The sequence below is a fragment of the Sardina pilchardus genome, chromosome 4, assembly GCF_963854185.1.
Source record: "Sardina pilchardus chromosome 4, fSarPil1.1, whole genome shotgun sequence".
Taxonomy (NCBI): Eukaryota; Metazoa; Chordata; class Actinopteri; order Clupeiformes; family Clupeidae; genus Sardina; species Sardina pilchardus.
This window is the reverse complement of record NC_084997.1, coordinates 20,574,362-20,588,201: the sequence shown is the minus strand read 5'-3', so window position 1 is coordinate 20,588,201 and position 13,840 is coordinate 20,574,362. Positions and strand designations below refer to the sequence as shown.

The 13,840-nt window shown below is 44.9% G+C and overlaps 1 protein-coding gene across 1 annotated transcript; it reads right to left on the bottom strand.

Moving 5' to 3' along the window:
• Positions 1 to 686: 686 nt before the first annotated feature.
• mfsd6b (major facilitator superfamily domain containing 6b) lies at positions 687 to 12,708 on the bottom strand. Its single transcript, XM_062534512.1, has 6 exons — positions 12,450 to 12,708; positions 10,256 to 11,828; positions 5,980 to 6,077; positions 5,059 to 5,220; positions 2,901 to 2,999; positions 687 to 2,132 (listed from the first exon to the last, which is right to left on the bottom strand). Exons 2-6 carry the CDS (start codon positions 11,824 to 11,826, stop codon positions 1,783 to 1,785), a joined length of 2,280 nt encoding a protein of 759 aa, XP_062390496.1. The 5' UTR covers positions 11,827 to 11,828; positions 12,450 to 12,708; the 3' UTR covers positions 687 to 1,782.
• Between the last annotated feature and the right edge of the window lie 1,132 nt (positions 12,709 to 13,840).

Here is a 13,840-nt window from a genome sequence, read left to right as displayed (position 1 = left end):
GGCAGATGGTCTTCTGTAGTGATGTCTGGAGGTTCGCCAGGGGCCATTGAAGGGCCTTTGGGTGCCCTACTGACATTGGTGGGTGCTTCCGCTAGGTGCTCAGATGCGGAGGACCTCTCTGAGCTGGACTCTCGTTCCATGATGGGTGGGGATATGGTGTCTCCTTTCGAACTGTCCGACAACGTTAATTCATTTGTCTCCTGTGAATTCAGAGGAGCAGAGAACTAAGTTAGGCAATCTAGTCTACCTTCATGAGACTAGTGTTGTGTTCCTGGCATTCATGTCTGGTGATGTATGTATAAAAAGATTTGTGTGTGTGGTGCTACACAGTATGTATGTACATACAGTAATAGCCAAGACATTGTACCATAAACAATTTACATGCAAGTACTCTTCCTCCACATGACTCCATTTGACATTTACTGTTTTGTAAACAGGTAAAGATGTGTGTGTGTGTGTGTGTGTGTGTGTGTGTGTGTGTGTGAGTGTGTGTGTGTGTGAGAGAGAGAGAGAGAGAGAGAGTGCAGAGAGAGAAAGTGAAAGTGTGTATATTTGCCTCAAAACATAAATGTTTGTATTTGGTATTCTAAGGTTCACAGGCTAGACTGAGGAGCCCTAATAGGCAGGCACCCAAGTCACATAAAAGCAGGGGAAAGGAACAGACAACAGATGGATACTACCGCTTGGTCTTGCATTTATTCTGCTTCACTGCACATGTGCAAATGTAAGTAGCAGTTGCATTATGCTGTCAAACTGAACTGTGTGGAGTGTTTAGAAATTCTAAGCAAGTAAGTATTAGTAATTTTATAAAAAAAAAAAAATTAAACTAAAATATTTCATTTCATGATATATGGTCGCTGAAACTAACTTTACTCAAGTTAACAGATTAACTGATGCTTCGAATAATGAGCAGACAAAAGCTGGTGGATACATTAAGTCTTCTTTGTTTGCGAGACATTTTTAGTACAATGAGATAAAAGAATGAAACAGTCAAAAATAATCTGCCTAAACAATAACATAAGATAGCACATCACATATCACAATAAATTGTTTTATAATGCCATAAATATGTTCAAATATGCCATAAATATGATTAAATCTTCAAGGCAGTCCATGTGCATTTATTCAGTCCTGAATGGCAAGTTATTGGCCATAAATGCAGTGAGACATTTATGTACAGAGTCATATGCACATGTGTATGTACAGTGTATGTGTATGTAATGTGTTCATATACACATATACACACACACACATACACACACACACACTGTACATTCACAGATTCACTCTCACCTTTATCCTGAGGTCATTGAGGTCATTGAAAGCATGAAATAAACAGACATGTTTTTATTTTCATAGTTTCATTCAAGCATTTCAGGCATGCACTTTGTAACTTGATGCTCTGCAGCAAGAGTCATTTGAGAGCGAGAAATAATCAAAAAGAAATGTATTCATTATTCACTCATGAACTGTTCAACAAAGATATGTTAACAAAATATATAGTCTTAATTGATTTATAAAAGGCAAGAATTTAGAAAGCACAAGAAAAGAAAATATCATATAAATAATAATAAAAATAAATAAAAAAGCAAATGTTCCACAAAAGCTGCCCCTCTGCACTCCAAGGAAGCACTTTTGGCTCGACTGGCACAGTGTGAGTGTGGTCATGGCACGGGCAAGGCACGGGCAAAGGCACGGGCAAGGCATGGCATAGACAGACTGGGCTGAATCAAAAGATGGATCAGCACCTCCAACCTCACCACAGCCACCATCAGGGCATCATCACAAGGGGTACCAGCGTACCTGCTGCTGGGGCTGCGTCTGCTCTGCCAGCGCCGGGTTGCTCTTCTCCAGCGCCACCATCTCCTTCAGCTGGTAGATGGCGAAGGCCAGGCTGACCCAGGGCGAGGTGGACACCACCCAGGCGGGCTTGGACACGTCCTCCTGCTCCTCCTGGTGCTTGGTCTTCTTGGCCGGGGCCCTGGGTTCGGCCGCCGTCGCCGCCGCCGCAGCGGTGGTGGTGGGGAGGCGGCGGGACTCGGGGCTGCTCTGGTTTGGGATCAGGTCTATGGTGGCGATCGGGACTGGACTGGAGGGGACCGGAATGTTCTCAGCCAAAATGTGGTCTTTTGCTGGGAATGGAGAGAGAGACAAGGAGAGAGGAGAGAGGGAAAAAGGCCATGAGAGATACGGAGAGAGAGAGAGAGAGAGAGAGAGAGAGAGAGAAAGAGAGAGAGAAACAGAGAGGAGAGAGACAGAAAGAGATGGTGAAGAAAGAGATAGAGATAGAGAGAGAGAGAGAGAGAGAGAGAGAGAGAAGCAAAGAGTAGGGACAGAGAGACAGACAGAAAAAGATGGTAGGAGAGGGAGACAGGAAGAGTGAAGGAACGAGTGGGAGGGTGGTTGAGGATGGAGGAGTAAAATAAACAAACAGAGCCATATTTATCATTCCTGCCATCTCCACCTCAGGTGTTTTTAGAAACTCAGCTGTCTCAGAGAGCGCTTACATAATATGAAACATGACATAGAGGGGGAGACTTTTCCCACTAATGACCTACAGTGGGAGAGATGGAGGGGGGAGAGAGGGAGAGAGACAGACGAGAGAGAAGGAGAGATAGATTAGGGAAAGGGAGGGAGACAGATGGGAGAAAGAACAAGCGAGATGAAGACAGGGAGAGACAGGGAACGATAGCAGAAGAGAGATAAAGAGAGACAAGAAGAGAAATTGGGAGACTGATGGAATGAAAAAGAGAGATGGAGAGAAGTAGGGACAGAGAGAGAGAGACAGACAGAAAGAAAGAAAGAAAGAAAGAAGGAAAGAGAGAGAGAGAGAGAGAAAGAAATAGAGAGAGAAATAGAGAGAGAGAGAGAGAGAACGGTGAAGGGAGTCAGGTACTTACTCTTGTCCTCATTCTGTCCTACGAGGCACTGAATTAGGGAGAAGATGAGGAGGATGACGAGGGAGGCCATTCCAATCCCTCGGAATGTCTGGGCAGCTCCTACGCACAGAGAAACAAAACAACAACCGTAGCGTGAAACTTCACCTCAGTTAAACCTAACCTAAAACTCTTCAAAGTTAAACTGTAATCATCCCAGGCACAAACAGAAACCGGAAGCACTAATGCAGGTTACTAGTGCGGATAACTAAAATGGATATAATATATGCATTCTCCGGTCATCCTCCTGGGTGCAATGTTCCTCTATGGCTTGCCTGGTTATGTCGCTAATCAGATCATAAACAGCAACACAGAATTTGCTGGTGCTTGTTGCTAGAGAACCCATCATGAGTATGGAGGGGGGTGGGTGGAGGCGTCAAGGGACAAAAATCACAGTTTCTAATGCAACTCTATGGAGCTTCAGAGTATGGCTGGTGCTGATCTGCTATTGGCTTGTGTGCACTTGACGGTCGGGGTTTATCAATATGTCAATTCACTGAAACGCAGATAAAAAGAAGGTGCCTGCTTGATAATCTTAGTTGAAATGCTCGAGGGCTGTTCTTTTGGTGATGTTTTTCACCCACAAAGGAAAAACAAACGGGACATTACTTGTGTTTTTGTTTTTGATGGTATAACTTTGGTTTGATTGGCTGCTAAAGGAAATCCCCTACACTAGGATTGAACATCTCTCCTGTGTATATTTGAAATGACTACTAGGTTCCATTAACAGATGCAGAAATGAACTATACCAATAGTAGTGAATTGAAATTAAATCCAGTTCCTCAACTGAATAAATCAAAGCCAAACACAGTGCACTGCATGCCATTGTCTCCACTCCTAAGTACACTAAGTTCATCCCTCTGTGACCAAGTGCCCTTTCAGGCAAAGGTCTTTTGTCTGCACTTGCCAAACAAAAAAAAGCCATTAGAGAAATTACTAGGAGATCCCATAGGATTCATACAGGAGGAAAGATCCTTTTATAGTTAATTAACCCGTCATGGATGGCCCTGTATGTGTGTACTAGAGACTGACACCACAGTGCCTGTGAGCAGAACAAATATCAAACATTGTTTTCGACATAATGAAACCCAGCCCTCGGAGAGATTACTTGTATTTGTTTTGCATGTGACATTGAAATCACAAGGCTGGTCAAAGTTGGGCACGTCTTTCATAGGGTATATAATACCTTATACCTGTGAAAAGCACATGGCACAATGATGCAGATGCTGTGGTCTGTGCATTGGTCATTTTATTAAACATATATGAGTGTTTTCTAGAACTGGTACAGACAGTAACTGCCACCTCAACAGTAATTCTATTTTATGAGTAAGCACTCATATTACTTTGAGTAATATGACAATAACAATATGAGAATGATCCTGTCAGTTACTGTCTTAAAGGGATATTCCGCCATTTTTGGAAATAAGCTAATTTTCCAAGTCCCCTCAAACAAAACAATCGATATTTACCTTTTTCCCGTTCATCCAGCCATAATAATAGCAGGCGAGAAGCTAATGGTCTAATCCGATTCAATGATGTATGCTAGGATGAAGCTAAAAGTTGTATCGCCAGACTCACAGAATGGCTGGATGAACGGGAAAAAGGTAAATATCGATTGTTTTGCTCGAGGGGAGGTGGAAAATTAGCTTATTTCCAAAAATGGCAGAATATCCCTTTCATACAAAGTAATATCAAGGTCATGGTCTCAATTCACAGAATAAAACCTATGCATCCAGCATTCTGTGAATCATTTTAGACTAAACGTTATATATATATAAACGTATATATATGGCTCATTATCAACAGCTTGTGGTTTTTGTAGTCCAAACACAACAAAATATACACATTCTGTGGTTAAATGTTCAAACAGAATCATTTGGACAATTGTTTTGATTGAAAAATTACAGTAGAATGGAAATTAGTGATGAAATTTCAATTACTCCAAAATGTTTGGGGGCATGGACACATTTTTTGATACAAAAAGGCTGGTGGAATAAACTGACAGTACTGTACATTCTGTAGTGAATTGTCAAGCAGAATTGGGACGTTCAACTGTTAGCATTGCCACAGTTCGTACTGCCATTGTGGCTTATGGGCTGTGGGGTGGGGTTAGAGAACTTACCAAAGTAGTTGACAAACACGCCCCCGATCATGGCCCCGCAGCCGCGGCCGAGGCCCAGGTGCAGCCCCTGCAGGATGCCCTGAGCGGAGGTGCGCAGAGCGGGGGGCACCGCGGCACTCAGGTAGGAGATACAGGCCGCCCACACGGAGGCATGCGTCACACCTGCGGGACAAACAACAAATGAAACAAACACACACACACAAACACACAAACACGCACACACACAAACACGCACACTTCATAAAGAACGTACAACATGAATAACTCACACAATGCTAATATGAGTCCTGTGGCAGAAAACAGAAACATTGACATTTGTCGACTGATTTCAATGGGACTGAAAATTACACTATGAGTTCTTGTGTTATTAGTTCAAGTGCTTGTGAGAAATCTAGTAAAAGGAAAAGAAAAACTGCAAGGGGAGATGACAAAGACCTGGCCTTCCTGTGGTTATAGGCCTGTAACAGGAAATGACTGGGCACTATCCAATGAATCCACCACCCTGCAGGGTATTACAGTATGCAACTAACAACAAGTAAGTAAGTACCATTTCAAATGCAAATGTCTTACTACACTTGCTGTCCTTTGCTATAGTGAGATAATGGTTGTGCAAATTGAAAGACAGCAGAGTTGAAATGCAATATTGTGCAATAAAACAAACTGGGTCTTCTTCTTCCTCAAACTCAGGCTGTATACACCACATTTACCTCTTTCAGATATTAACAGCTGCCGGTTAATAACTGAACTTGAAACTCATGTCCTTGCATGAACCTGTGGCGAGCGAGAAGCTGTGTGTGTGTGTGTGTGTGTGTGTGTGTGTGTGTGTGTATGTGACTGTGTGTTTTTTTCAAGGCAATACAAACACTTCCTCCTTCATAAAGTCAACAGAAGGCCATCCTGCTGACTCGCTGCCCTGCTCACCTTGAAGGACCTCCATGGGCAGAACGATCCAGGCGTTCTCCAGGTAGGAGATGTACAGGTAGCGAGCGGTGTTGCAGGCCAGACCGATGTACAGTACCCTGAGGAGTCCGAAGAAAGTCAGGGAAAAAAAGAAAACATGTACAAAAAGGTTTGGAAAAGAATTTACCATATGACCCTGTGCTATGATATGATTTTACATTTTAATGAAGAAGGGAAAACTTATTATACTGGTTTCAAACGACATACTGGTTTGATCTTAAATAGTCCGGAGGTCAGTCTAGCCCGAGGTGAAGCACAGCGAGATGCTTTGTTTGGTACTGTATGTTGTATATTGGAGAGTGTGTCTCCTTAAGACTCGCTGGACTCTTGCAGTGATGTCAGCCGCCTGCTCTCTCCTCTATTCTAGCTCACACAGTGAGTCATTCTCTCCCTTTGGGAGTGTCTGAGTGTCTGTTAGATACAAGGACATTTATGAGGCCTGAGGGGTGTGTTTGTATATGAGTGTATGTGTGTGTGTGTGTGTCTCACAACAGGACACAGACACCTGTCCTTCATTCTACACAAAAACAAATTTAAGAGCTGCATGTATATTAGCCGTTCACATCCTTAGATAATTTCACGGGCCTTCCTACCACAGTGGAGAAACCACACTGATCGACATGTATTTCTAAATGCTAGAACTCCCTAGAGACTGAAACTGGACCTTTATATTATTAGTGCTCAACGCTAAATTGACCCACAGTAGTTAAAACTCATACCACTGAATCACGACTAATATAAGGATAAAACAACAGCATGAAAAGATATGCTATAAAACAAATGCTAGCCTCCATTTAATCCTGCTATTTTTACACCTGCACTATACTCCAAATGAAACTGTTGAAAGGCGTGTAAGTTAAACACCAGAAGCCTGTGGAGCAGTAGCCTTGGCCTACAGAGATAAGTCTTAACACTAGCCCAAACCTACGAGATACACATGCAAATTCTCCAACTCCTCTTCTTGACTGTTCACTTCCCCAGTTGCCTGGTTCTGTGTGTGTGCTCTCCCACCGAGGCCTGACTATCGTCCATCTCTCCAGCTTGCCGGACTGCTCTCTTGCTCTGCACTCTCTGATTGATCCGCAGAGAGCCGACCGGGCGTGAGATCGATGTCGGAAAGCCTAGACAAAAGCATCTGGCCCAGCTAATGGCGCTGGGGATTGAGTTACAGGGTCACTGGCCCAGCTCTCCCCACACACATGACTGAAAACAGGCCACCAAAGTAGACATTCGAGAGAAAGAGAAAGAGAAAGAGAGAGAGAGAGAAAGGAAAGAGGAGGAGAGTGTGAGAGAAGGAGAAAGAGAAGACTGTAGCTCGTATTCTCCCTTTCCCTATCTGTCTCTCTCTCTGTCCCACTCTCTTTCTTGCAGAGGCGACATTCACACACAATCAAGGCTTTGTTTAAGCTGAATAAAAAAACTCAATGTCCGAGAGCACTATTTTTTTTCTTTCCAGTGGTCTAACACCACGAAACGTCCTCTTCTCGGTTTAACAAGACCCTGTTCGCTTTTGTACGCTCTGTGTGTGCCTATTGACTTCTAGATCATCTCATTATAAAAGCAAACGGTAGTAAAAACTGAGGATGTTTGTACATTCATCACGATGACCAAATGTCCACTGGGGGAGGGGGGATGACTGCTGAACAAAGCCCACAGTTTTACCATCACGTTTGGTGCCACACATCCTCGCTGTCTCTGAGCCTTTTGTCTAGTTACGACTGGAAATAATCTCAGTTAAAACAACAAACCCACTCATGCATTATGGAGTAGAAGGGGGTAGGGGGGGTAGGGAGGTAGGCCAGAATGACCTTGTACAATATTATTTAACTGTAATATTACACAGATGTTCTTTTTTTGACAGAGTTGAAACCAAACATCTGAGACATTTAAGGTGATGCAGACATTGGGATGGACTGTCCATAAATTCACTCCCAGCGGTCGGCTGACGGTGCCCACCCCTGTGTGGTACGGGGCTCTCGCACTTAAACAGAGCTGAGCCTCTGCCAAGGCAGACAGCAGAGGCAGCAGCAGAGAGCCCTGACCCATTTCAGGAGCCATGCAGGCCGCTGCAAGTCAACAGGCTTCGGCTCAACCCTCCATTTCCATCAGTCGGCCATTTATCTTAGCCAGCCGCGGAGGCCAAATTTAACAGATACTTGAGAAATACCATCTGAGAGGATGTCGATTTTTCCCTCACCCACTCTTCCTTTTCGTAGACTAATTTTCCCCTCTCTCCTCTCTCCATGCTATTTGGCTAATGCCTACAAACGTGTACTCTTTTTTGTTTCCAAAATAGGATGTGCCACGATACCTGCTGGTGTGTGGACACCACCCTTGAGTTTGCTCACTGTGTGGCCAAGCAGTGCCCACTTAGCAATGCGAGTCAACAACCAGTTGGCACTCACACACTCTCTCTCTCTCTTTCTCTGTCTGTCTGTGTGTGTGCCAGGTCTGTGCCACAAAACCATGTCGACCTTTGGACGCACTCGTCCCCAGTCCTCGCCATGCTTGGCGTTAAAACGCTGCCATCATGGATTGCAAAACGTCCAATTAGAAGCTGTTTGTTTACCTTAGTAATGGCCCAGTTTTTTTTTAATAAGCCATTTTCATCCGCCCAGAGCCGGATGCAGTACCATTGCTCATCGAGATTGCCGACGACCAAATGTTATTTAAGGAAGGCTTTTTAAAAAATATGGTGCCACGCACATTCACCATCTTGTTGAAACACAGTGCCATGGCACAGCCATATGGAGAAGACCTTCCTTCAGGGACCCCATGTCCTTAATCTCTCTAATAATAACTCATCTAAAAAGCCCAGCAGACTGAACACCACAGTGTGGGCAGTCAGTGCACACAAATCACCTTAAACCCAGCACCCAGGGAGCTCAGTTGGCGCTCTGTTTAGCGTCAGGCTGTGCTCCTGCATGGTGCCGGCCTTTAGTGGAGCGCTGAATAAACCAAGCGTCGTGGTAAATATGCCAGAGGCTCAGCTGGGCACTCTGTTCCACTCAGTCCCAGTCCCACAGTCAAGTTCAAAATGGTATTTCATCTGTACAAACTTTCAATTGGGAACGCTGATGATGGGCTAGACCCGAAACGTTTATCTCCCATTTATTCTGTCTTTGGCTCATATAGATATATTTTGGTTTATGTTATCAATAGGCCCTACAAGCTCTTATAATTAATATAATATAATTTCCCGACCATTAGCCGCAGCTTTGATACATTGATTTAGCTAAATGTCTTCAGCTATGAGGTTAATACACGGGGCAGTTAATATGGTATTAATACGGTTTTGTTTCTTTTAACTTACATAAAACACTGTCCTGCGGCTCGTACACAATGTGGCTAATACGCAGGAAATTACTGTATCCCAGTCTCTTTTGGAGTATCCCAGCTAGCATAGCTGGATTTCTCAAAAACGGGATAAGGGACTGGCTGGAGCTCTGAAATTGGGATATGATATTTACATGCCCACACATAACCAGGATACTTCAAAATCCTAACCATAACCAGGGTACTGATGTGCATGTAAACACTGTCAGTGAAATGATGCACTTCAAGTATGCCTTGCTCACGATGTCTTTGCAGAACCACATCTGTACAAAGGCATAAATAAATTCAACTGTTAAAAATAATTACGGTACGGACATCTTCAAAAGCATTTCTTGTCCAAAGCATCAACTTGGCTCAGATGTTTTGCTTTGCTTTATCTCTTTTTAATATAACTTATCAAAATACCAGCACCAATTCATCCCATTCACTTTGGTGCCAATACCACTTTAAATCCAAGCTGCAGTGAGAAGGTTCATTTTGGGACAGCAAAACATGAAGATGTCACTGGTGAGCTGACGCAACCAGCTTCCTGTCATCATCAAATAATATGAGAAGCAGTTACGCGACAGGCAAAGAAAGAGATAAGGTCAAGTTGGTCTCCATGGAGACACACTTTGCCCAGTACTCAAAATGGAATAGAGAACCAGAAGGCACAATCTGAACAGAATATAACTAGGAAAGTCTGAATGAAATGGAGCAAAACATTGTGTATTTGTCACATTTCTCTTCAACCACTGGAGCTGCACTGCAGTATATGATGTCCCCGAATTGAGCATCCCCAAGCAAGAGAGTGAGTGAGAGAGAGAGAGAGAGAGAGAGAGAGAGAGAGAGAGAGAGAGTGTGAGAGAGAGAGAGAGAGAGAGAGAGAGAGAGAGAGGCGGTGTTTACCATACCCACTCACCTGATGTGGCCCACCAGCTCGATCAGCTTGTGGCTGGTGAAGTACGCGGCCAGCTCCGACACGTGGCTGAGCACGGAGCAGATGCCGAACAGCGTGGTGGTGCCCTTCAGGTCCTGCAGGTGCCAGTAGAGGAAGGTGAAGACGAAGCCGTAGCCGAAGCCCATGAACCAGGCCACGAACAGCACCGAGCCGTACTGGACGCCGCAGAGCAGCCGGAAGAGCTCCTTGATGGGGAGGGGCCGGTGCACCGACTCCGGGCACACGGGGGCTTCCTCGGAGCTGGCCTCGGGGCTTGGAATGTTCTGGACGACGTGTGTAATCTCGACCTCGTTCCCCTGCTCGCCCTCCTCCCCCTCGGGCTGGTAGTCCCTGGGGTCGAAGTAGAACTGCGTGGCCACCCCCAGGGCCAGGGTCATGAGCACGCCGAAGACGATGAAGGCGATCTGGTAGTTCTTGTAGTGGGGCAGCACGCAGCCCAGGCCCTGGACGACCAGCGTGATGGGCGTGTGGTCGATCCAGATGCCCACCGAGAGCATGGCCAGGCCCCAGCCCAGGGAGCCCCACATCCTCTGGAGCCCGTAGCGGTCCCGGTGCTTGCCCAGGTACTGCAGCGTGACCGTGTCCACCAGGGTCACCGCCGGCGCGCTGAAGAACTCCCCGATGATGATCACCAACAGGATCAGGAGGAAGATGGTTTCCACTTGGTCGTGGTTGAAAATGATCTTATGCTCCTTCGGCTCTGCCGTGGTGGTGGTGGCGGCGGCGGTTGGTTTCACCGCTTTGGAGGTAGTGATTGGCGTGGTTACGGTGGTCGCGGTAACAGCAGGAGCGGTTTTGTTGGATGTGACTGCTTCATGTATAGGTCTAGGGGTTGGCAGCTGAGTTGCTACACCAGGATGGTCTGATATATTGACATCCACACTCCTAATGTATCTATGCTGGGCACTATAAGAAGGCTCCACATCCCGCATTAGTGAGAGGCCGGGAAGAGGGCTGTCAAATATGTATCTGCGATGCCTGGTATGATTTCCTGCAGGGAGGGGGAGGCTGGTGTTGACAATGGAGTCTTTCTCCACACATATCATGGCGGCCGGCTTGATAAAGCCAATGCCAAGGTTGAACACTATCCAGCAGAAGACGGAGAAGAGCAACACAGCCTTGCCTTTCTTGAAGCGGTCGGCCATGAGACCCCAGAACGGGGCACTGCAGAACTCGATGAAGTAGCGGATCCCAACCAGCAGGCCACTCTGACTAGGGCTCATGCCCAGCTGCTTGTAGTACACGGCCAGAAGCGGGTGGAGCGAGCCGTAGGCCGCGTAGAAGAAGAAATAGAACACCTTGGACACCAGGAGGTGGTTGTTTACGTGCAGGCAGCCCCGGTCCAGGCAGTCCATGCTCTGGGCCGACTGAGAGGCCGAGAGGCTGGAGGGGGTCTCGGAGGGGGTCGGCCCGGAGAGGGACATGTCAGACGCCTGGTCCATGGATAAGGTGTTAAAAGGCTCTGAGAGGACATACTTCCTCTTCTGGTCCTCCTCATCGTCATTCAAGATGGCTACACGGTCACTCTCCATCTCTACAACATAAAATGCAGCTGTTTGTAAACTGCTGTAGGCACTCATCATCATGACAGAGCAAATGGTCATAGCAACTTCAGAAAACATATAATTTATTTTGGTAAGTATACAAAGATAGTATAACTATGTTTTATCTTAGGCAAAGAGAATAGGCAAATGTGGCAAGTCAGCACCATCAGAGATGGCACCCAGTCCTGTACCAGTCCTCATAAATTAACGTTACATAATCAATATGCCATATTCTAACGATCTGATCAGACGATTCAGAGCTGTACCTACATGCTTGAGGCAACTCAAAAACGAATGCTGGCCAGGCGTACTTGGTCTAGTAAGCAAACAGCGCTCTTTCACCTGCCTGAACTCATCTCGTCTTTGTAAGCTTTCTGCATAGCCTCGAGCTAACGATATTGAGAAGAATGTCTGCGAGCCAGGCAATTCTAATATCTAGAACAACACTGGGCAAATTGAAATATGACATGAATAACTGTTTTGACACCATCTTGCACTTTCAAATGACGACGTTTTTGTCAACCATTCACGCATGCACCAGGGTAAATATAGGAGAGAATGGCTCCAGTGTCCACCATAATATATATTAAAGACGAAAAACGAGTACTTACCCAGATATTTGAATGAAAGTTTAAGTCTTCACCGCCTCGTTTCGGCGGATAATATTCCCTGTTCTATCCAAACATCCAAACATGTCCTAAAAGCATCGTTTGGAGAAGCGCTCTCCCCCTGCGCTTATTCGAATCATTTGAAATCAACGAGGACAAAATTTGGAAGAATCTAAAGGACCTTGTCACATCGGGCGTATGGTCGATTCCACTTCACATACTTCAAGGCATGCAATATAGTCTGGGCTAACCGCTTGCTGGAGTTGACGTCAATTCTCACCTGCCTTCCATTTGCAGTTTGCGGGGATGGGATGGGCTTGGGATGCGTCTGTCTCGTTCACCAACGGCGACTGCTGCGATTTTGACCTGTGGGTGACTCTTCGCTATAGTAACATAAGCCACGAAACCACGAAACGTAGGCAAACTCAACGATAAATTATATTTAAAATGTATTTTATCTGCCATCACATAGGCCTATTAAATGTGTCTTGTGTAATAAAAACTCAGAAATATATCAGTTTGACGAAATCAATTTGAATTTGTCATATGACAATGCCTATTTCAAGGCCATTTGATATTAGCCCATCTCCAATAGCCTACTTAAGCTGGGAAAATATAAATAGCCTAGTCCTTAATTCTAATGTCTCAATTTAATGGGAAAGCATTTATCTATCAGCCTTTTACAGATTTTATGCTTTGATTACTTTAACATTTAATAAATTACAGTGTAGCCTAAGTGAGCGAGTCCACCACCATCACAACCAATTTATCTCAAATAGGGAAAATGGTCTCTCTCTCTCTCTCTCTCTCTCTCTCTCTCTCTCTCTCTCTCTCTCTCGACACATAACTTTGGACTCTTATCATATGACTCAAGAATAGGGAAATAGGGGAAAACAATAAATGAATAAGACAATTCAATTAGCGTTTCAGAGTGGTAGGCTGTTGGATAATAAGGCTCACACAAACGTTTAAATGCACCATATGATGACTTCTAGATGCAAAACTAAATTTAAATGTATATAGAGAGCGTTAAGATAAGATATGTCTGTCTCTCCTCACAAAACAGGCTACAGGAAAGTTTGTGTTCCTCAGCCCTGTGACATGCTGCCATCTAGTGGTAGAAATAGGAAAAGGCTATAGGCAACCTCAAGCGCGGCGGCTACCGTCCAAGTTCAAGTGATGCTTCATGGACGTGATGCAACAAATAGTGCTGCTTTACCGGTGTCATCACCAATCCCAGATAGACTTCTACTAGAAAAAAAAATCATATGACAACAATGTATATTTGGGGTCTTTTTTGTCCTTATAACCAGTTAGCTTTATAAACCTGATATAACTATGTCCTCTTGCCTTTCTAGTTTGTGAAGTTCAATAAATAGCATGCGTCTCTATGT